This window comes from Entelurus aequoreus, linkage group LG13, assembly GCF_033978785.1.
Source record: "Entelurus aequoreus isolate RoL-2023_Sb linkage group LG13, RoL_Eaeq_v1.1, whole genome shotgun sequence".
NCBI classification, from domain to species: domain Eukaryota; kingdom Metazoa; phylum Chordata; class Actinopteri; order Syngnathiformes; family Syngnathidae; genus Entelurus; species Entelurus aequoreus.
Genome location: NC_084743.1, coordinates 14,579,502 through 14,602,266, shown reverse-complemented (window position 1 = coordinate 14,602,266; position 22,765 = coordinate 14,579,502). Strand labels below are relative to the sequence as shown.

Sequence of the window (22,765 nt, the reverse complement as noted above, 5' to 3'; positions counted from 1 at the left end):
GAAACGCTATGGACAATTAATAGACGGAACGGAACTTGTACTTCCAGGTGAAACCTTCCATCCATCCATTTTCTACCGCTTGTCCCTCTTGGGGTCTCAGTATATAAATAAAAGTGTAGAGAGAAAATAGAATAGAATAGAAAGTACTTTATTGATTCCTCGGGGAAATTCGGTACCACAGTTTGTTCACAGTAGACAACAAACACTTAGGTATTTTTTACATGTGAATAATATAAATACAGTCTATTATACAGCATTATTCACATGAGAATAATATAAATACAGTCTATTATACAGAATTATTTAAATGTGAATAATATAAATACAGTCTATTATACAGCATTATTTAAATGTGAATAATATAAATACAGTCTATTATACAGAATTACTCACATGTGAATAACATAAATACAGTCTATTGTACTGCATTATTCATATGTGAATAACATAAATACAGTCTACTATACAGCATTATTCACATGTGAATAGTATAAATACAGTCTATTATACAGCATTATTCACATGTGAATAATATAAATACAGTCTATTATACAGCATTATTCACATGTGAATAATATAAATAGAGTCTATTATACAGCATTATTCATATGTGAATAACATAAATACAGTCTACTATACAGCATTATTCACATGTGAATAACCTAAATACAGTATTATACAGCATTATTCACATGTGAATAACATAAATACAGTATTATACAGCTTTATTCACATGTGAATAATATGAATACAGTCTATTATACAGCATTATTCACATGTGAATAACATAAATACAGTCTATTATACAGCATTATTCACATGTGAATAACATAAATACAGTATTATAAAGCATTATTCACATGTGAATAACATAAATACAGTATTATACAGCATTATTCACATGTGAATGATATAAATACAGTCTATTATACAGCATTATTCACATGTGAATAATAGAAATACAGTCTATTATACAGCATTATTCACATGTGAATGATATAAATACAGTCTATTATACAGCATTATTCACATGTGAATAATAGAAATACAGTCTATTATACAGCATTATTCACATGTGAATAATATAAATAGTCTATTATACAGCATTATTCACATGTGAATAATATAAATACAGTATTATACAGCATTATTCACATGTGAATAATATAAATACAGTCTATTATACAGCATTATTCACATGTGAATAACATAAATACAGTCTATTATACAGCATTATTTACATGTAAATAACCTAAATACAGTATTATACAGCATTATTCACATGTGAATAATATAAATACAGTCTATTATACAGAATTATTCACATGTGGATAACATAAATACAGTATTATACAGCATTATTCACATGTGAATAATATAAATACAGTCTATTATACAGCATTATTCACACGTGAATAATATAAATACAGTCTATTATACAGCATTATTCACATGTGAATAATATAAATAGTCTATTATACAGCATTATTCACATGTGAATAACATAAATACAGTATTATACAGCATTATTCACATGTGAATAATATGAATACAGTCTATTATACAGCATTATTCACATGTGAATAACATAAATACAGTATTATACAGCATTATTCACATGTGAATAATATAAATACAGTCGATTATACAGCATTATTCACATGTGAATAACATAAATACAGTATTATACAGCATTATTCACATGTGAATAATATAAATACAGTATTATACAGCATTATTCACATGTGAATAATATAAATACAGTCTATTATACAGCATTATTCACATGTGAATAACACAAATACAGTATTATACAGCATTATTCACATGTGAATAATATAAATACAGTCTATTATACAGCATTATTCACATGTGAATAATATAAATACAGTCTATTATACAGCATTATTCACATGTGAATAATGTAAATAGTCTATTATACAGCATTATTCACATGTGAATAATGTAAATAGTCTATTATACAACATTATTCACAGGTGAATAACATAAATACAGTATTATACAGAATTATTCACCTGTGAATAATATAAATACAGTCTATTATACAGCATTATTCACATGTGAATAACATTAATACAGTATTATACAGCATTATTCACATGTGAATAATATAAATACAGTCTATTATACAGCATTATTCACATGTGAATAATATAAATACAGTCTATTATACAGCATTATTCACATGTGAATAATATAAATAGTCTATTATACAGCATTATTCACATGTGAATAACATAAATACACTATTATACAGCATTATTCACATGTGAATAATATGAATACAGTCTATTATACAGCATTATTCACATGTGAATAACATAAATACAGTATTATACAGCATTATTCACATGTGAATAATATAAATACAGTCAATTATACAGCATTATTCACATGTGAATAACATAAATACAGTATTATACAGCATTATTCACATATGAATAATATAAACACAGTATTATACAGCATTATTCACATGTGAATAATATAAATACAGTCTATTATACAGCATTATTCACATGTGAATAATATAAATACAGTCTATTATACAGCATTATTCACAGGTGAATAACATAAATACAGTATTATACAGCATCATTCACATGTGAATAATATAAATACAGTCTATTATACAGCATTATTCACATGTGAATAATAGAAATACAGTCTATTATACAGCATTATTCACATTTAAATAATATAAACACATTATACATTTAAGTAAAGTCAAAAAGGAACATATGCATTATACATTATACAAATAATATAGCAGCAACTGTTGGTGTGTCAGCATCGTCACAGTCAGTCCACGGATTGATCCATAAATTGGTGACGTCGATACCAAGGGTCGTATCAATAAATGATTGACACTGGAGTGATTTGGTCGATATTTTTATTTTCTCAAAATCATATTTTTGTTGTTTTTGTTCATGTTTACACACTCAGGGACTAAATCCCTGTATGACTTTGTTATTGTGCACTGTGGACTTTGTTTTGCGCAATTAATCGTATGTCATAAAATAGAACAAGGAACTGGTTTTAATATTATGTTAACATTGTTAAACTGTTAAGCACTCACTATAATGTGATTGATATCGGTATTGGTATCGGCCAATCTCACAGCATACAACCGTGATCAGAACATCCCCAGTCAAACTATGTTATGATGACTTCATGTGGTCTAGATGTGAGAATAATGTCAAATTGCCAAAACAAAATAAAGTACTGGTGGTTGGCAAGATTAACGGGATTGTTGATTTACTTTGTATTGCCAGATTTTGTGCCATGGCATCTCCACTGAAGAGTCTGGTTAATGATGATAGCAGGTACCAGAAGGCCTTCCATCTTTTTCTGGAGCGCTCCTCGGAACATCAGTGCATGCAGGATTTCATCCACAAGGTCCTGCCAGACATATTGGCCGGGTAATCAACCTCACACACCTCGTACCAATGATGAATGTTTGTCTGGAAGCAACAGTGTGGGAAGAGAAAGGTGGGCCTATACCAGACCTGGGAAAATTAAGGCCCGGGGGCCCGTTAAGCTTTTCAATCTGGCCGGCCGGACATTCCTAAATAATTGTTTTAGATCTTTAAAATGGAAAGTGTAGCTGCCATTATGATGTGCAGTGATGTTTTCTAATGACCGCAAAGTGTTTCAATGGTTCGAATCTGCGCTTTTGCATGATATACTAGTTACTATGGTCATCTAATTAGTTACTATGGTAATCTAATTAGTTACTATGGTCATCTAATTAGTTACTATGGTCATCTAATTAGTTACTATGGTAATATAATTAGTTACTATGGTCATCTAATTAGTTACTATGGTCATCTAATTAGTTACTATGGTAATATAATTAGTTACTATGGTCATCTAATTAGTTACTATGGTAATCTAAGTCACAGCAGCTCAGACGAGGCACCAAGCAGTGTGGGTGGGGAGCGTTTCCACAGAGTGTTTCCCAGAGCGGCCAGCCTGAAATGCGGGTGTCAGGGACAGACGCAGAAGGAGATTTTCACAACAAAGTTCTAAAGCTTAGTGATATATCATATGTATCAGATTGTAGGTGGGGTTTTTTTTTACCCTTCACGTTCATATTTCGCTGTTTGTTGCGTTTTTGTTGCGTTTCGCTTGATTGTAAAATATGTCGATCGAGAGGGGGTGTGACGTGCACATGTCAATATTCAGTGTTTTATGGTTTATAGTTAGGATTGTAAATCCCACATTCTTTATTTTCATGTACATTCCATTGCGTTGTTTGAGGCAGTCAATGTTTTTAGCATTCAACCAGACGTTATTGTGAAGTTTTGTATTAGTGTTTCTAAAAATAGGACCCAAGCACACATACTGTACAGAAGATTTTCACAACTTATGTATATATATATATATATATATATATATATATATATATATATATATATATATATATATATATATATATATATATATATATATATATATATATATATATATATATATATATATATATATATATATATATATATATATATATATATATATATATATTAGGGCTGCAACTAACGATTAATTTGATAATCGATTAATCTGTCGATTATTACTTCGATTGATCGATTAATAATCGGATAAAAGAGACAAACTACATTTCTATCCTTTCCAGTATTTTATTAAAGAAAAACAGCATACTGGCACCATACTTATTTTGATTATTGTTTCTCAGCTGTTTGTACATGTTGCAGTTTATAAATAAAGGTTTATTTTAAAAAAATAAAATAAAAGCCTCTGCGCATGCGCATAGCATAGATCCAACCAATCGATGACTAAATTAATCGGCAACTATTTTTATAATCGATTTTAATCGATTAGTTGTTGCAGCCCTAATATATATATATATATATATATATATATATATATATATATATATATACATATATATATATATATATATATATATATATATATATATATATATATATATATATATATATATATATATGTATGTATATATATGTATATATATATATATATATATATATATATATATATATATATATATATATATATATATATATATATATATATATATATATATATGTATGTATATATATGTATATATATATATATATATATATATATATATATATACATATATATATATATACATATATATATATATATACATATATATATATATATATATATATATATATATATATATATATATATATATATATATATATATATATATATATATATATATATATATATATATATATATATATATATATATACACACACACACATTTTTATCTCTAAATTTGGCCCTCCGAGTCAAAATAATTGCCTAGGCCTGGACTAGACCCAGGAGTGCCCCAACGTTTACCACTGATGAAAAAATGTGTCATATATATATATATATATATATATATATATATATATGTATATATATATATATATATATATATATATATATATATATATATATATATATATATATATATATGACAACAACAACAATAGAACAACAGCGCAAATAAACCTTAAAGGCACTGCCTTTGTGTGCAGGCCCAATCACATAATATCTACGGCTTTTCACACACACAAGTGAATGCAAGGCATACTTGGTCAACAGCCATACAGGTCACACTGAGGGTGGCCGTATAAACAACTTTAACACTGTTACAAATATGCGCCACACTGTGAACCCACACCAAACAAGAATGACAAACACATTTCGGGAGAACATTCGCACCGCAACACAACATAAGCACAACAGAACAAATACCCAGAACCCCTTGCAGCACTAACTCTTCCGGGACGCTACAATATACACCCCCCGCTACTCCCTACCCAAAACCCCCCCCAACCTCAACCTCAACCCCGCCCCCCCCCAACCCCGCCCACCTCAACCTCCTCATGCTCTCTCAAGGAGAGCATGTCCTATATTCCAAGCTGCTGTTTTGAGGCATGTTAAAAAAAATAATGCATTTTGTGACTTCAATAATAAATATGGCAGTGCCATGTTGGCATTTTTTTTCCATAACTTGAGTTGATTTATTTTGGAAAACCTTGTTACATTGTTTAATGCATCCAGCGGGGCATCACAACAAAATTAGGCATAATAATGTGTTAATTCCACCACTGTATATATCGGTATCGGTTGATATCGCAATCGGTAATTAAGAGTTGGACAATATCGGAATATAGGATCTCGGCAAAAAAGCCATTATCGGACATCTGTAGTGTATACCTACAAAAAAAATATTCTAGCATGCTAACAAGTATAATTTGTCAAGTTACAAAATATATGATGCTGACGTGTATACTTGCAAAATTACCCCCCAAAAATTATATACTAATGATTGTGGTGTGGACAGTTAAAAAAATAGCTATAAAACCGCAAAAGGCCGCCGGGCCACACTTTGGACACCGCTGGCTTAGCCAATAATCATAAAGATTATATCACCATATATCTTATGTAATAATATACTGCCGTATGAATGTTTCTGATCAGCTGCACTTTAACTTCAGCAGTGAAGAAGAGATGATTCATTTTTTTCCAGATCGAAAAATGCTCGATCCAAAGGGAATAAAATGTCACCGGGCTAACAAGAAAATCGATTTCGCAGGTGACTATGGCTAGGTCTGCACTATCTGACTGCCTTTGCCGGGCTGCACAGATCACTTGCTGTCGAAGATCATTCAAACGAAACACCCAAACATGTCCAGTAGGAGGATGGTGAAACATCTTATCACATACGGAATTCATGCACAGGGTTTCCACGTGCCCTGGAAAACCTGGGAAATCAATCAATCAATCAATCAATGTTTATTTATATAGCCCTAAATCACTAGTGTCTCAAAGGGCTGTACAAGCCACAACGACATCCTCGGTGTCGAGTGGGTCTGATATAATATTGTGAAAGTCCAACACATCAGCGAAAGTCCAGTCCATGGTGGGGCCAGCGGGAACCATCCCGAGTGGAGACGGGTCAGCAGCGTAGAGATGTCCCCATCTGATGGACAGGCTAGCGGTCCACCCCGGAGCAGAGTAGAAAAGAAAAGAAAAGAAACGGCAGATCAACTGGTCTAAAAAGGGAGTCTATTTAAAGGCTAGAGTATACAAATGAGTTTTAAGATGAGACTTAAATGCTTCTACTGAGGTAGCATCTCTAACTTTTACCGGGAGGGCATTCCATAGTATTGGAGCCCGAATAGAAAACGCTCTATAGCCCGCAGACTTTTTTTGGGCTCTAGGAATCACTAATAAGCCGGAGTTCTTTGAACGCAGATTTCTTGCCGGGACATATGGTACAATACAATCGTCAAGATAGGCAGGAGCTTGACCGTGTAGTATTTTATACGTAAGTAGTAAAACCTTAAAGTCGCATCTTAGGTGCACAGGAAGCCAGTGCAAGTGAGCCAGTATAGGCGTAATATGATCAAACTTTCTTGTTTTTGTCAAAAGTCTAGCAGCCGCATTTTGTACCAACTGTAATCTTTTAATGCTAGACATAGGGAGGCCCGAAAATAATACGTTACAGTAATCGAGACGAGATGTAACGAACGCATGGATAATGATCTCAGCATCGCTTGTGGACAAAATGGAACGAATTTTAGCGATATTACGGAGATGAAAGAAGGCCGTTTTAGTAACACTCTTAATGTGTGACTCAAACGAGAGAGTTGGGTCGAAGATAATACCCAGATTCTTTACCAAGTCGCCTTGTTTAATTGTTTGGTTGTCAAATGTTAAGGTGGTATTATTAAATAGATGTTGGTGTTGAGCAGGACCGATAATCAGCATTTCCGTTTTCTTAGCGTTGAGTTGCAAAAAGTTAGCGGACATCCATTGTTTAATTTCATTAAGACACGCCTCCAGCTGACTACAGTCCGGCGTGTTGGTCAGCTTTAGGGGCATGTAGAGTTGGGTGTCATCAGCATAACAGTGAAAGCTAACACCGTACTTGCGTATGATGTCACCTAGCGGCAGCATGTAAATACTAAAGAGTGCAGGGCCAAGAACTGAACCCTGGGGAACTCCGCACGTTACCTTAACATAGTCCGAGGTCACATTGTTATGGGAGACACACTGCATCCTGTCAGTAAGATAAGAGTTAAACCAAGACAAGGCTAAGTCTGACATCCCAATACGCGTTTTGATACGCTCTAATAAAATATTATGATCAACAGTATCGAAAGCGGCGCTAAGATCAAGAAGCAGCAACATAGATGAAGCATCAGAATCCATCGTCAGCAATAGATCATTAGTCATTTTTGCGAGGGCTGTCTCCGTAGAGTGATTTGCCCTGAAACCGGATTGAAAAGGTTCACAGAGATTGTTAGTCACTAAGTGTTCATTTAGCTGCTGTGCGACAATTTTTTCGAGAATTTTCGAGATAAACGGTAGGTGGGACACCGGCCGGTAGTTCACCATGAGGTCAGGATCGAGGTTAGGTCTTTTGAGTGATGACCAATGTTTTTGTACTTGTGGAGAATAAGAAGAAAAGGAAAGGGTTAAGTTATTTTTACATTGCTTTGTGAGCACATGCAAACTGGTTGAAAGTTACTGTATTTTCCGGACCATAGGGCGCACCGGATTATAAGGCGCACTGCTGATGAATGGTCTAGTTTCAATAATTTTTCATATATAAGGTGCACCAGATTATAGGGCGCATTAAAGTGGTCATATTAATATGATTTTTTTTCTAAATGTAAAAGACTTCCTTGTGGTCTACATAACATGTAATGGTGGTTCTTTGGTCAAAATGTTGAATAGATGATGTTTTACAGATCATCTTCGAGCCGCTTTCAGACAGTCGCTTCAGGATACGCCGTTTTTGTGGGCGGTCTTATTTACGTGGCTCACCTTCGACAGCGTCTTCTCCCCGGCCATCTTTGTTGTAGCGGTGTAGCGTGCAAGGACGGGAGTGGAAGAAGTGTCAAAAGAAGGAGCTAACTGTTTTAATGACATTCACACTTTACTTCAATCAATAACGGAGCAGCATCTCCTCATCCGGAAACAACAACAAGTCCGGAAATGTGTCCCGTGAAAAACCGTCTAACCGGAACTCTCTAATAACTAAAGTTCCTTGGGTGAATAATGTAAACTCACTACACCGGTATGTTTTAGCGCTTTCATGGCAAGTTTACTGATTGATATAAGGAAGAACTTTATACTACTTTATATTAGAAATGACAACAGTGGAGGATGAATGTCCCAGAACAAGAAGATAGAGAACAAGAAGACTCTTATCGACTACGGTGTCGGCACGGACTACATAGGCGGAAGGAAGCGCAATTTTTCAGGATTTATGCAGATCCCAAATACAGATCAGCAGGTACCAGAAGGTAATAAAAGTTGCTTTTGCATAATGTTGCGAAAAAACCTGCCAGATAATATGTCTTACCTTATACACACACCATAATAGTACTTGTATGTTTAATGCTCCGACAATTCATCAAGCGGTGCAACTTCGTAGCTTACCAAAGTCGTACTGAAACATTTTGATAGATTTTTGAGCGCTGTGTGTAATTTGCTATATTTTCAATGGAACATATAAAATGTTGGCGTTGTTTACTTGAGTCATATTGCCCTCATAGTGCAGTCTACACGTATCTCTTATGTTTGACTGCCATCTACTGGTCACACTTATCATTACACCATGTACCAAATAAAATGTATTCGAAGTAGGTAAGCAAAACCAGAATCATTGCGTACATTAGGCGCACCGGGTTATAAGACGCACTGTCGAGTTTTGAAGGGGAAAAAAAGGATTTTAGTGTGCCTTATAATCTGGAAAGTAATGTACCAGGCGGTCTCGGAATGCTACAAATTCGCTGCCATCTTGTGGACAATGTGAGCGAATCAAATCAAGGACCCTTGAAAGTATTTTGAAATAATAGCACAGCTTTTACTTATATAACACAATCCAAACAACCCTCCCTAGTCATGGTGCAAAAAAATAAAAATAATGCAACTAACACAGAGGTCAACACACATGGTCACACATAACACAACCTGCTCACTGAAAATTGTGGATGTTATGAAAAAACGTCCAAACACCATAAACAAATTATAGATTACACCCATTTAGAGTGCATGATGGGAACAATGTAAAACACCCTCTCCCCACTTATCCATGTTTGGCCCATTTTAGCTGCTTGATAATTATGTAAACAAGTAAACAAGGTAGAAGTCAAACTTTCACATACTCTTAATATCCAATTATGTTCATTATTTATCCATTATATAAATATAATATGTACATACATACACACATATAGACTTTAGCTGATCTACTAAACTACTGAGTCGAGTATCACGTCTCTGAAGTAAGCAAAATAAGGAGCGCAGTCCATTTAGTGCTGTTTGTCTTCCTCATTATGCAGAATGTATGCTAATCATCAGAACGCCCACAACTCTGGAAGGAGGACATGTAAATTATTCAGACTGGGATTTATCAAGGCTGAAGCTGTTCTGCGAGCGCTATTTTCCATCTTTATTTAGTATGTCTGAAAAGTGCGTGCAAACTGACACAGCTGTGAGAAATTTGGGATTTGCGCTACTAAAAAAGCTGCACTGGGAATTGTTTTTCCTATGTGTCGACACATATGGACTGTCAGAAATAAAAAAATGATAGACATATCAGCTATTCAGCAACATCATTTTAAAATGTTATAGCTTAAGGAGCTGATCAAAACAAATGCAAATGATGCGTTTTGGTGTCCGCTGGTGTTTTGTTTTAATGGTTTTCCTTTTTTCTTTTAGGAAATGCATTTTTACATTATATCTACTCTATTAGTGGTTCTCAAATTGTTTTCACCAAAGTACCACCTCAGAAAAAATGTGGCCCTCCAAGTACCATTGAATGAGCAACATTAAAGGCCTACTGAAATGATTTTTTTTTATTTAAAAGGGGATAATAAGATAAGAGCAGAGCAGAGCAGCTTTATTTGTCCATTCTTAACATGTACAAGACACATAAGAACTGAAATTACATTTTCGGCACAATCCCGCTAAGAGCAGACATACGTTACAGGGAGACAAGACGGGACCGCCAACGGATCAGCCACTTAGGGCGCTCCTTAAAAAGGTGGGAAAAAGGTGACATTGGGAAAGGGGGAAGAGTAAAAAAAATATCAGTCTGAGGCTGGACCCTCAGGAGTGGTCCAGACTGAGTCCGAGGAAAAAAACCTCACATAGCATGGCACACATAAACATGGTACATGTAATCACAACAACTCGCAACAGAGTCATCCAACAGGACACTGGAGGCCGGCAGCCGCTGTCGAGCGCTACTCAGCCCCCACAACCCCGGAGGAATTAAGCAGTGGTGAAGGCGTTGATTTGGGGAGGGGTGTGTGCGTGCATGTATGCCCAAATAACTTGGGTGAGATGTTGGAATTGTCTTTATGGGCCGAGGCCGGCCCCAAGAGTTCAAGAGTCCGACCCAGGTGCTTTTGAAAAAAAGGGAAGGTCAAAAGCGTCCATCTTTGAGGAGTCCTCAGGGGAGTGTTTTCAAACAGCCTGTTCCTCAAGGCCATTCGAGGGAGTCAAATCGTAGATTAAGATGTTGTTCGAGCAGTCAAAACAATGACATTCCTGCTCTGTATGCTGGCTCTGACAATTCCAATTTATTCTTTCTCTGCAAACTTCATCAAGATGGAATCCATTTTGCGATTCAAATCAGCAATCGCTCCAGTCTGTGATCCCACAGCACGACCCAATCCTTCCGTTGCGTTGAACAGCCTGTTGGCCCCTTGATAGCAGATCCACTCTATGTGTCATACTTGATCATTTCGCGATACTGCCATATTTTTGCTGAAAGGATTTAGTAGAGAACAACGACGATAAAGGTCGCAACTTTTGGTCGCTGATAAAAAAAAGCCTTGCCTGTACCGGAAGTAGCGTGACGTCACCGGAGGAAGGACTCCTCACATTTTACCATTGTTTACAATGCAGCGAGAGAGATTCGGACCGAGAAAGCGACGATTACCCCATTAATTTGAGCGAGGATGAAAGATTTGTGGATGAGGAAAGTAAGAGTGAAAGACTAGAGTGCAGTGCAGGACGTATCTTTTTTCGCTCTGACCGTAACTTAGGTGCAAGGGTTCATTGGATTCCACACTTTCTCCTTTTTCTATTGTGGATCACGGATTTGTATTTTAAACCACCTCGGATACTATATCCTCTTGAAAATGAGAGTCGAGAACGCAAAATGGACATTCACTGTGACTTTTATCTCCACGACAATACATCGGCGAAGCTCTTTAGCTACTGAGCTAACGTGATAGCATCGGGCTCAAATGCAGATAGAAACAACATAAATAAACCCCTGACTGGAAGGATAGACAGAAGATCAACAATACTATTAAACCATGGACATGTAAATACACGGTTGATAATTTCCAGCTTGGCAAAGCTTAACAATGCTGTTGCTAACGACGCCATTGAAGCTAACTTAGCAACGGGACCTCACAGAGCTATGATAAAAACTTTAGCCCTCCACCTACGCCAGCCAGCCTTCATCTGCTCATCAACACCCGTGCTCACCTGCGTTCCAGCGATCGACGGAAGGACGACGGACTTCACCCGATCATCCGTGCGGTCGGCTGCTAGCGTCGGCTAGCGCGTCTGCTATCCAAGTCAAAGTCCTCCTGGTTGTGTTGCTGCAGCCAGCCGCTAATACACCGATCCCACCTACAACTTTCTTCTTTGCAGTCTTCATTGTTCATTAAACAAATTGCAAAAGATTCACCAACACAGATGTCCAGAATACTGTGGAATTTTGAGATGAAAACAGAGCTTTTTTGTATTGGATTCAATGGGGTACCAATACTTCCGTTTCAACGACTGACGTCACACGCATACGTCACCATATATAGACGTTTTCAACCGGAAGTTTAGCGGGAAATTTAAAATTGCACTTTATAAGTTAACCCGGCCGTATTGGCATGTGTTGCAATGTTAAGATTTCATCATTGATATATAAACTATCAGACTGCGTGGTCGGTAGAATTTGGTTTCAGTAGGCCTTTAAAACACAGTAGCATAGTAGGCCTAATTATTGATTAAAAAACTAGGCACAGATTTTTTTTTAAAGTAAATTTGATATTTTTGGCCACAGTTTGAACAGTAACACCGTGTTTGGGTATTGGAAAATGAAACACTGTTCTTTAACAAAGTGATTCTTTGGAGAGAATCACTGTACTATATGAAAAACGTCTTGCAATATGCATTTTCTTGCGCTTGGATCATTCCAGATTTCATAGTAGATCAGGCCCGTACGGTCCAAAGACAAAAGTAGTGACTGAAAGATGAGAAGTGTCGCTAGTAGTGGTCGGCAAGAGGTTTTTAATGATCTTGCAGCACAAGCGAGTATACTTCACAGAGAACGTACAAAGTGTGAATATTTAGTGCAAGCACCATTGATATAAAGTAGTCTTAAAGGGGTCATATTATGTTTTGTTTTTCTACATTAAAACACTTCCTTGTGGTCTACATAACATGTAATGGTGGTTCTTTGGTCAAAATGTTGCATAGATGATGTTTTACAGATCATCTTCAAGCTGCGTTATGACCGTCTCCTTAGGATGCGCCAGGCCCGGCCCTAACCAATCTGGCGCCCTAGGCAAGATTTTAGGTGGCGCCCCCCACATCGGCAGTGAAGTGTATATACTCACAAGAAACCGAATAGCTTTGTCTTTGACCGTTTTTTTTACTTAAAGAAAGCAAATTAACAAACAGAATAGTTAACAAGATAAAAAAAAATATGGATAAATAAATGAATACAAAAAATAAAAAATGTATATATGAAATACTATATTTTTTACATATATAAACACAAAATAAAACGTGTCAACAAGTTGCATAAAATAAATTAAAAATACAATATAAATAAGGCACTGCACAAAACAAGATATCAAACCAGTATGACTTTAACAACTATATTACAAAAAAAGGGGATCCTACAGAGTTCTCTATTTGTGCTTTTTAATATTGCATTAACTAGAATGACTTACAAATTACTGTACACCAGGGAGTACTGTAATTACCTAACGTTACATTATTATTTTCCATAGCAAATTAGCCCCCTCCACAATATTAACCCGACGTTAAAACAGAACTAGCTATTTATTGATTAGCAATTGCCGAATCATGTAACATTAGCTTAATGCTAAAAAGCCAGGTTACTATCACATTCTGTAACAGACAAATAATTTCATGTAGGCTAACGTTACCTACCTGCTACCTCTGTCTTTTTCTCGTTTATCCTCTTCTTTTCTCTTTTTTCTTCCCTGGGCACCTGACAGTTTTGGCCGTTTTGACATCTTGTGTTGATTTTTTTATGTGGTGACGTCCAAAAAGAGTCATGATACGGGAAGGGAGTGGGGCGCACCGTGCCGGGGGAGGGGGGGGGCGTAATGTTGTAACAAATAATATTTCTATTAAATAGGCTTTACTTTGCATTTTAATTAACGTGGGATTATTTTATGTATTTAGAAATAATAGTACCAACTTTTTTTTTCCTCCAACATTTGTGGCACTGGCGTGGCGCCCCCTGATGGACGGCGCCCTTAGCATTTGCCTATACGGCCTATGCCACGGGCCGGCCCTGGGATGCGCCATTGTGTTACATGTCTTCACTTCAACAGCGTTTTCTCCCCCTCATCCACGTTGTAGTTTTTAGCGCTTCCATAGCGAGTCTACCGACAGATATAAGTTAGAACAATATGTTACTTTGAATTAAATTTTTGGGACTTATGCAGATCCCAAATACACAAAAAGAGCTACCGATAGGTAAGAAAAGTTGTTTTTGCATAATTCCCCTTTTATCCTCATGGACATAATCCTCTTCCACTCCTCCATGATGACGGATCTCAAGTGATGGATTTTGGACACCTTGCTCAGGTGCTTAATTGGCTGCAGGTGTGGATACATAATTGATCACTCTATCACCCTCAGCTTCATCAGCAAGGCACTTTGTCATCCTGGAGGTGTGTTTGATCCCCCAAAATGCGGCCTAGTTTCCTGAGTGCTGCTTGAATGAATGACTGTCACAGTTCATGTTGGACCTCCAGCTCCCCGGTGCACTCATACAACCCTAGATCATGATGCTACGGCCGGCATGACAAGGCACTATCTTGCTACTCACATGTGGTTAGGTTTCGGGATGGGCATCTCTGGTCTCTACCCGCTGCGACATAATGTCCGTCTCCATTCACCGCATCAACTATGCATAGTTGACTCTGATTTCATGTCGCCGTGAACAAGTTATAAGGTTAGTCGTGCCTTCAGGTTATTTGACGGCAACGTGGCACTTTTTGCATATAATGTTAGCTGTATTACTATTATTGGGGACGACGTGGCGCTGTTGGGAGAGTGGCCGTGCCAGCAACCTGAGGGTTCCTGGTTCAATCTCCAGCTTCCACCAACCTAGTCACGTCCGTTGTGTCCTTGAGCAAGACACTTGACCCTTGCTCCTGATGGGTCGTGATTAGCGCCTTGCATGGCAGCTCCCGCCATCAGTGTGTGAATGTGGAAATAGTGTCAAAGCGCTTTGAGTGCCTTCAAGGTAGAAAAGCGGTACACGAGTATAACCATTTATTAAGATGCCCGTTCCTCTTGTTTTATTTTTGGTAAAACACAACAAAATCCTATTTAATAGTTCGCAACAGTTACCGATGTATTCATATTTTGCATGTAAAACAGTTAATTTTTCTGTACCTAATCTTGTTGCAAGATATATATATATATATTTTAGGGCTGCAACTAACGATTAATTTGATAATCGATTAATCTGTCGATTATTACTTTGATTAATCAATTAATAATCGGATAAAACAACAGCCATACAGCGCTTTGAGTGCCTTCAAGGTAGAAAAGCGCTATACAAGTATAACTATTTATTAAGATGCCTGTTCCTCTTGTATAATCTATAGTGTTGCCAAACCTTGTGTGTCACCTAAAAATAATTTATAAAACACAACTTGGGTAATTATTAGTTTTATTTTTGGTAAAACACAACAAAATCCTATTTAATAGATCGCAACAGTTACCGATGTATTCATATTTTGCATGTAAAACAGTTAATTTTTCTGTACCTAATCTTGTTGCAAGATATATATACTGTGTGTATATATATAGTTGCAGCCCTAATATATATAAACGTGTGTATATATATATATATACACGTTTTTATACATTAGGGCCCTAATATATATAAACGTGTGTATATATATATATATATATATATATATATATATATATATACACGTTTTTATATATTAGGGCTGCAACTAACGATTAATTTGATAATCGATTAATCTGTTGATTATTACTTCGATTAATCGATTAATAATCGGATAAAAGAGACAAACTACATTTCTATCCTATCCAATATTTTATTGAAAAAAACAGCATACTGGCACCATACTTTTTTTTTTTTATTGTTTCTCAGCTGTTTGTAAATGTTGCAGTTTATAAATAAAGGTTTATCAAAAAAAATATATATATATATTTTTTTTAATTACCAAAAAAAATGCGCATGCACATAGCATAGATCCAACGAATCAATTACTAAATTAATCGGCAACTATTTTAATAATTGATTTTAATCGATTTAATCGATTAGTTGTTGCAGCCCTAATATATATATATATATATATATATATATATATATATATATATATATATATATATATATATATATATATATATATATATATATATATATGTATATATATATATATATGTATGTATATATATATATATATATATATATATATATATATATATATATATATATATATATATATATATATATATACACACATATCGATTCTCGATTCAAAATGAATTATTTTTTTAATAACATTGGGTGCCAGTTCTATGTTTAACTACATTATTCCATAAAATAGATAAACAGCTCTAATAAATGTCTATATTCCTGAAAAAAAATGGTTTTGTTTTAAAAAAAAAATAAAAAAACTACCCAATACATTTAATAAAGTCAAATACAACTAAGGCAACAAGAGAAGTATCCCACACTTCTCTCAGCAGATATGATCATCTTCATCAACAATATGAATTGCCTGAGTGGCTGGACAGGTCAGATTAAAAAAATAACAACATATTTTTAATCGATTTTTGCTCATCGACTAAGAATCGTTACAAATAAGAATCACTGTTAATTCGAAAATCTATTGATATATATATATATATATATATATATATATATATATATACACACACTACCGTTCAAAAGTTTGGGGTCACATTGAAATGTCCCTATTTTTGAGGGAAAATCACTGTACTTTTCAATGAAGATAACTTTAAACTAGTCTTAACTTTAAAGAAATACACTCTATACATTGCTAATGTGGTAAATGACTATTCGAGCTGCAAATGTCTGGTTTTTGGTGCAATATCTACATAGGTGTATAGAGGCCCATTTCCAGCAACTATCACTCCAGTGTTCTAATGGTACAATGTGTTTGCTCATTGGCTCAGAAGGCAAATTGATGATTAGAAAACCCTTGTGCAATCATGTTCACACATCTGAAAACACTTTAGCTCGTTACAGAAGCTACAAAACTGACCATCCTTTGAGCAGATTGAGTTTCTGGAGCATCACATTTGTGGGGTCAATTAAATGCTCAAAATGGCCAGAAAAAGAGAACTTTCATCTGAAACTCGACAGTCTATTCTTGTTCTTAGAAATGAAGGCTATTCCACAAAATTGTTTGGGTGACCCCAAACTTTTGAACGGTAGTGTGTATATATATATATATATATAGTATATACTGTACATACTACAATAAAAAACTGAGTACTCACTTTTGTGAGCTATTGTAGTGGCAAGCAACCATTCACGATCACATTCCTATTTAAAAGGGCCCTATTGTGCAAAACCAACTTTTCTTACTGTTTTGGAATTGTTTCCTATCAAATAAAGAACTGTCCAGAGAACATTGAGTTCCTTTAAGTATTTATTTGAGAGCTCAAGTCAAATCAGTTTACATGGAAGAACATTTTACGCAGCTACAGAAAGAATGAAGGAGAGAAAGGTAGAGTAGCGAGAGAGACAAATAAATCTTCAAGATGTTTATATCTGCTTTGGGAAATGTAAAGATAAGGAGGAGGGTTTGGGGCGAAACATCCTATCCTGGCAGAGGAAGGAAATTGAGCAAAACACAATTGATCTGATTGTGGTATGAGCAAAACCAGGATTGTTTTGATTAAACATGGAAAAGGAGATTTTGGAGAGTAATGTTTTGACCAGAAGACAAATACAATATAAAAGAGTAAACTTACCAACATCTCAGCAATTTCTCTCCTATTCACAGAAAAGGTGAGGGTTTCGAGACATCTCTAATGGGCTCCAAGAAGGCATCAAGGCCATAAAAGTGTCTTATCTCTGACAAAACCTAGGCACAGGCAACTAAGGAGAAGAACCACTACACAAACATTTAAGTATATACAAACCCTGTTTCCATATGAGTTGGGAAATTGTGTTAGATGTAAATATAAACGGAATACAATGATTTGCTAATCCTTTTCAACCCATATTCAATTGAATATGCTACAAGGACAACATATTTGATGTTCAAACTGATAAACATTTATTTTTTTGCAAATAATCATTAACTTTAGAATTTGATGCCAGCAACACGTGACCAAGAAGTTGGGAAAGGTGGCAATAAATACTGATAAAGTTGAGGAATGCTCATCAAACACTTATTTGGAACATCCCACAGGTGAACCGGCTAATTGGGAACAGGTGGGTGCCATGATTGGTTATAAAAGTAGATTCCATGAAATGCTCAGTCATTCACAAACAAAGGACGGGGCGAGGGTCACCACTTTGTCAACAAATGCGTGAGCAAATTGTTGAACAGTTTAAGAACAACCTTTCTCAACCAGCTATTGCAAGGAATTTAGGGATTTCACCATCTACGCTCCGTAATATCATCAAAGGGTTCAGAGAATCTGGAGAAATCACTGCACGTAAGCAGCTAAGACCGTGACCTTCCATCCCTCAGGCTGTACTGCATCAACAAGCGACATCAGTGTGTAAAGGATATCACCACATGGACTCAGGAACACTTCAGAAACCCACTGTCAGTAACTACAGTTGGTCGCTACATCTGTAAGTGCCAGTTAAAACTCTCCTATGCAAGGTGAAAACCGTTTATCAACAACACCCAGAAACGCCGTCGGCTTCGCTGGGCCTGAGCTCATCTAAGATGGACTGATACAAAGTGGAAAAGTGTTCTGTGGTCTGACGAGTCCACATTTCAAATTGTTTTTGGAAACTGTGGACGTCGTGTCTTCCGGACCAAAGAGGAAAAGAACCATCCGGATTGTTATAGGCGCAAAGTTGAAAAGCCAGCATCTGTGATGGTATGGGGGTGTATTAGTGCCCAAGACATGGGTACCTTACACATCTGTGAAGGCACCATTAATGCTGAAAGGTACATACAGGTTTTGGAGCAACATATGTTGCCCTCCAAGCAACGTTACCATGGACGCCCCTGCTTATTTCAGCAAGACAATGCCAAGCCACGTGTTACATCAACGTGGCTTCATAGTAAAAGAGTGCGGGTACTAGACTGGCCTGCCTGTAGTCCACACCTGTCTCCCATTGAAAATGTGTGATGCATTATGTAGCCTAAAATACCACAACGGAGACCCCCGGACTGTTGAACAACTTAAGCTGTACATCAAGCAAGAATGGGAAAGAATTCCACCTGAGAAGCTTCAAAAATGTGTCTCCTCAGTTCCCAAACGTTTACTGAGTGTTATTAAAAGGAAAGGCCATGTAACACAGTGGTGAACATGCACTTTTCCAACTACTTTGGCACGTGTTGCAGCCATGAAATTCTAAATTAATTATTATTTGCAAAAAAAAATAAAGTTTATGAGTTTGAACATCAAATATCTTGTCTTAGTAGTGCATTCAACTGAATATGGGTTGAAAAGGATTTGCAAATTATTGTATTCCGTTTATATTTACATCTAACACAATTTCCCAACTCATATGGAAACGGGGTTTGTATATGTATATGTCAGTGGTCTGTTTGGACACCCCTGTTCTGACACCATAGCATAAGTGGTGATGCACTAGGTGCTACACACACTGCACTGTGGTGTAAACATGTCAATTTAAATGTCTCCATAAGACATTGATATGATTAGATATCTCACATGCTGAATGGAATCCTGTAGTACAAATAATTAGAGAATGTGAATCGTCTTTTAATAAAAGTCTTTTTTTTTGTGCTTTCTCCTCAGCATCGGAAATGGGAAGTCCCACCTTAACGTCATAGGAGTTGGGAGCGGCGATGGTAAGACACTTTAGAGCAGGGGTCACCAACCTTTTTGAAACCAAGAGCTACTTCTTGGGTACTGATTAATGCGAAGGGCTACCAGTTTGATACACACTTAAATAAATTGCTAGAAATAGCCAATTTGCTCAATTTACCTTTAACTCTATGTTATTATTAATAATTAATGATATTTACACTTAATTGAACGGTTTAAAAGAGGAGAAAACACGAAAAAAAATGACAATTAAATTTTGAAACATAGTTTATTTTCAATTTCGACTCTTTAAAATTCAAAATTCAACCGAAAAAAAGAAGAGAAAAACTAGCTAATTCGAATCTTTTTGAAAAAATTAAAAAAAGAATTCATGGAACATCATTAGTAATTTTTCCTGATTAAGATTAATTTTAGAATTTTGATGACATGTTTTAAATAGGTTAAAATCCAATCTGCACTTTGTTAGAATATATAACAAATTGGACCAAGCTATATTTCTAACAAATCCTTATTTCTTCTAGATTTTCCAGAACAAAAATTTTAAAAGAAATTCAAAAGACTTTGAAATAAGATTTAAATTTGATTCTACAGATTTTCTAGATTTGCCAGAATAATTTTTTTGAATTTTAATCATAATAAGTTTGAAGAAATATTTCACAAATATTCTTCGTCGAAAAAACAGAAGCTAAATTGAAGAATTAAATTAAAATGTATTTATTATTCTTTACAATAAAAAAAATAAAAAAATACTTGAACGTTGATTTAAATTGTCAGGAAAGAACAGGAAGGAATTTAAAAGGTAAAAATGTATATGTGTTTAAAAATCCTAAAATAATTTTTAAGGTTGTATTTTTTCTCTAAAATTGTCTTTCTGAAAGTTATAAGAAGCAAAGTAAAAAAAATAATGAATTTATTTAAACAAGTGAAGACCAAGTCTTTAAAATATTTTCTTGGATTTTCAAATTCTATTTGAGTTTTGTCTCTCTTAGAATTAAAAATGTCGAGCAAAGCGAGACCAGCTTGCTAGTAAATAAATACAATTTAAAAAATAGAGGCAGCTCACTGGTAAGTGCTGCTCTTTGAGCTATTTTTAGAACAGGCCAGCGGGCTACTCATCTGGTCCTTACGGGCTACCTGGTGCCCGCGGGCACCGCGTTGGTTACCCCTGCTTTAGAGGCACCTTCACAGTAAATAACTGATTAACTTCTGCACAGGACACTTTGGGCGCGGACACGTTCTTGTCTCAGTGACTCTTCAGGGGCCATAGCAATAAAAACGTGTATCACTCCTAAGGGTTTTATCCATCTGTTAAGTTCTCCGTTAAATCTTAAACCTGAGTCACAGACGGTGGAGCCCCATTGTTTCACTTCCTGCTGCTCAGCACTGTGAACAAGTACACAACTTGTACTTTTTATTTGTGTCTAAATCAAGCACTTACCTGCACTATTTAGTCCCCATACTTGACATACAATGTTGTGATGGCTCCCGTGAAAACAGTCAGGATCAAAGCCCGCTCGGAACCATGGATGAATCCGGACCTATTAGCTGCCATAAAAGACAGAGACAGGAAATACTCTGAATACCAAAAATGTAAAACAGAAGTAGATAAACAACCCAATAATATCAACCTCAAATTACTCCTTTCAACTCTCAAAAAGCAATGCAATAAATTAAGAAATAAGTCAACCAACCTGACTAAATCCTTAAAAAAAAATTACATTAACGACAAAATAGAGGAAAACACGAATAAGCCACGTGAGCTCTGGAAAATTCTCAACAACCAGCTTCCTGGTTGCAGCCAGAAACTTAAAACAAGACTCACCAACATCAGCATCAAGGAGGGTGACTCCCTCATTACAGACAAAATGGAGGTAGCTAGCAGACTTAACGCCTTTTTCACCAGCATAGCTGCAACTCTTGTCAACAAGCTGTCCCACCACTCTGGTCGCTTTGGTGTAGAACACATTAAAGCCTTCTACAGAAAGCTAGGAGTATCCAACAATGATTTCAAATTAGAAATGGTCACAGCTGATGAGGTGTTTAAAAAATTGAGCGCGCTCCACCCTAACAAGGCCACCGGTCTTGATAATATTCCCTCCAGATTCCTCAGGGACTCTGCCTCCATCATTGCCCCGATCATCACGCACATAATAAACCTATCAATTACACAAGGCCAAGTACCAAAAGATTTTAAGATAGCAAGAGTAACTCCCCTCTTTAAAAAAGGAAGCAAATTGGAACCTGGCAACTACCGACCTGTTTCTATTCTCAGCTCCATTTCGAAAGTAATGGAGAAAATAGTTTATGAACAGGTCGATAGTTACCTTGCCACTAATAAACTCATGTACAAATTCCAATCCGGCTTCAGAACTAACCACTCCACTGACACATGCCTTCTCTATCTGACCGACCACATCAAACATGAGGTGGACGCGG

The 22,765-nt window shown here is 35.8% G+C and overlaps 1 protein-coding gene across 4 annotated transcripts in view; it reads left to right on the top strand.

Moving 5' to 3' along the window:
• LOC133663775 (histamine N-methyltransferase-like) overlaps positions 1 to 22,765 on the top strand; it is a 48,528-nt gene that overhangs the window by 5,598 nt on the left and 20,165 nt on the right. For all 4 annotated transcript variants that reach the window (XM_062068479.1, XM_062068481.1, XM_062068480.1 and 1 more), the window contains exons 2-3: positions 3,297 to 3,443; positions 20,300 to 20,352. In XM_062068479.1, coding sequence (XP_061924463.1) covers positions 3,307 to 3,443; positions 20,300 to 20,352 — 190 coding nt within the window. In that variant the 5' untranslated portion in view covers positions 3,297 to 3,306. The remainder of the gene's footprint in view (positions 1 to 3,296; positions 3,444 to 20,299; positions 20,353 to 22,765) is intronic.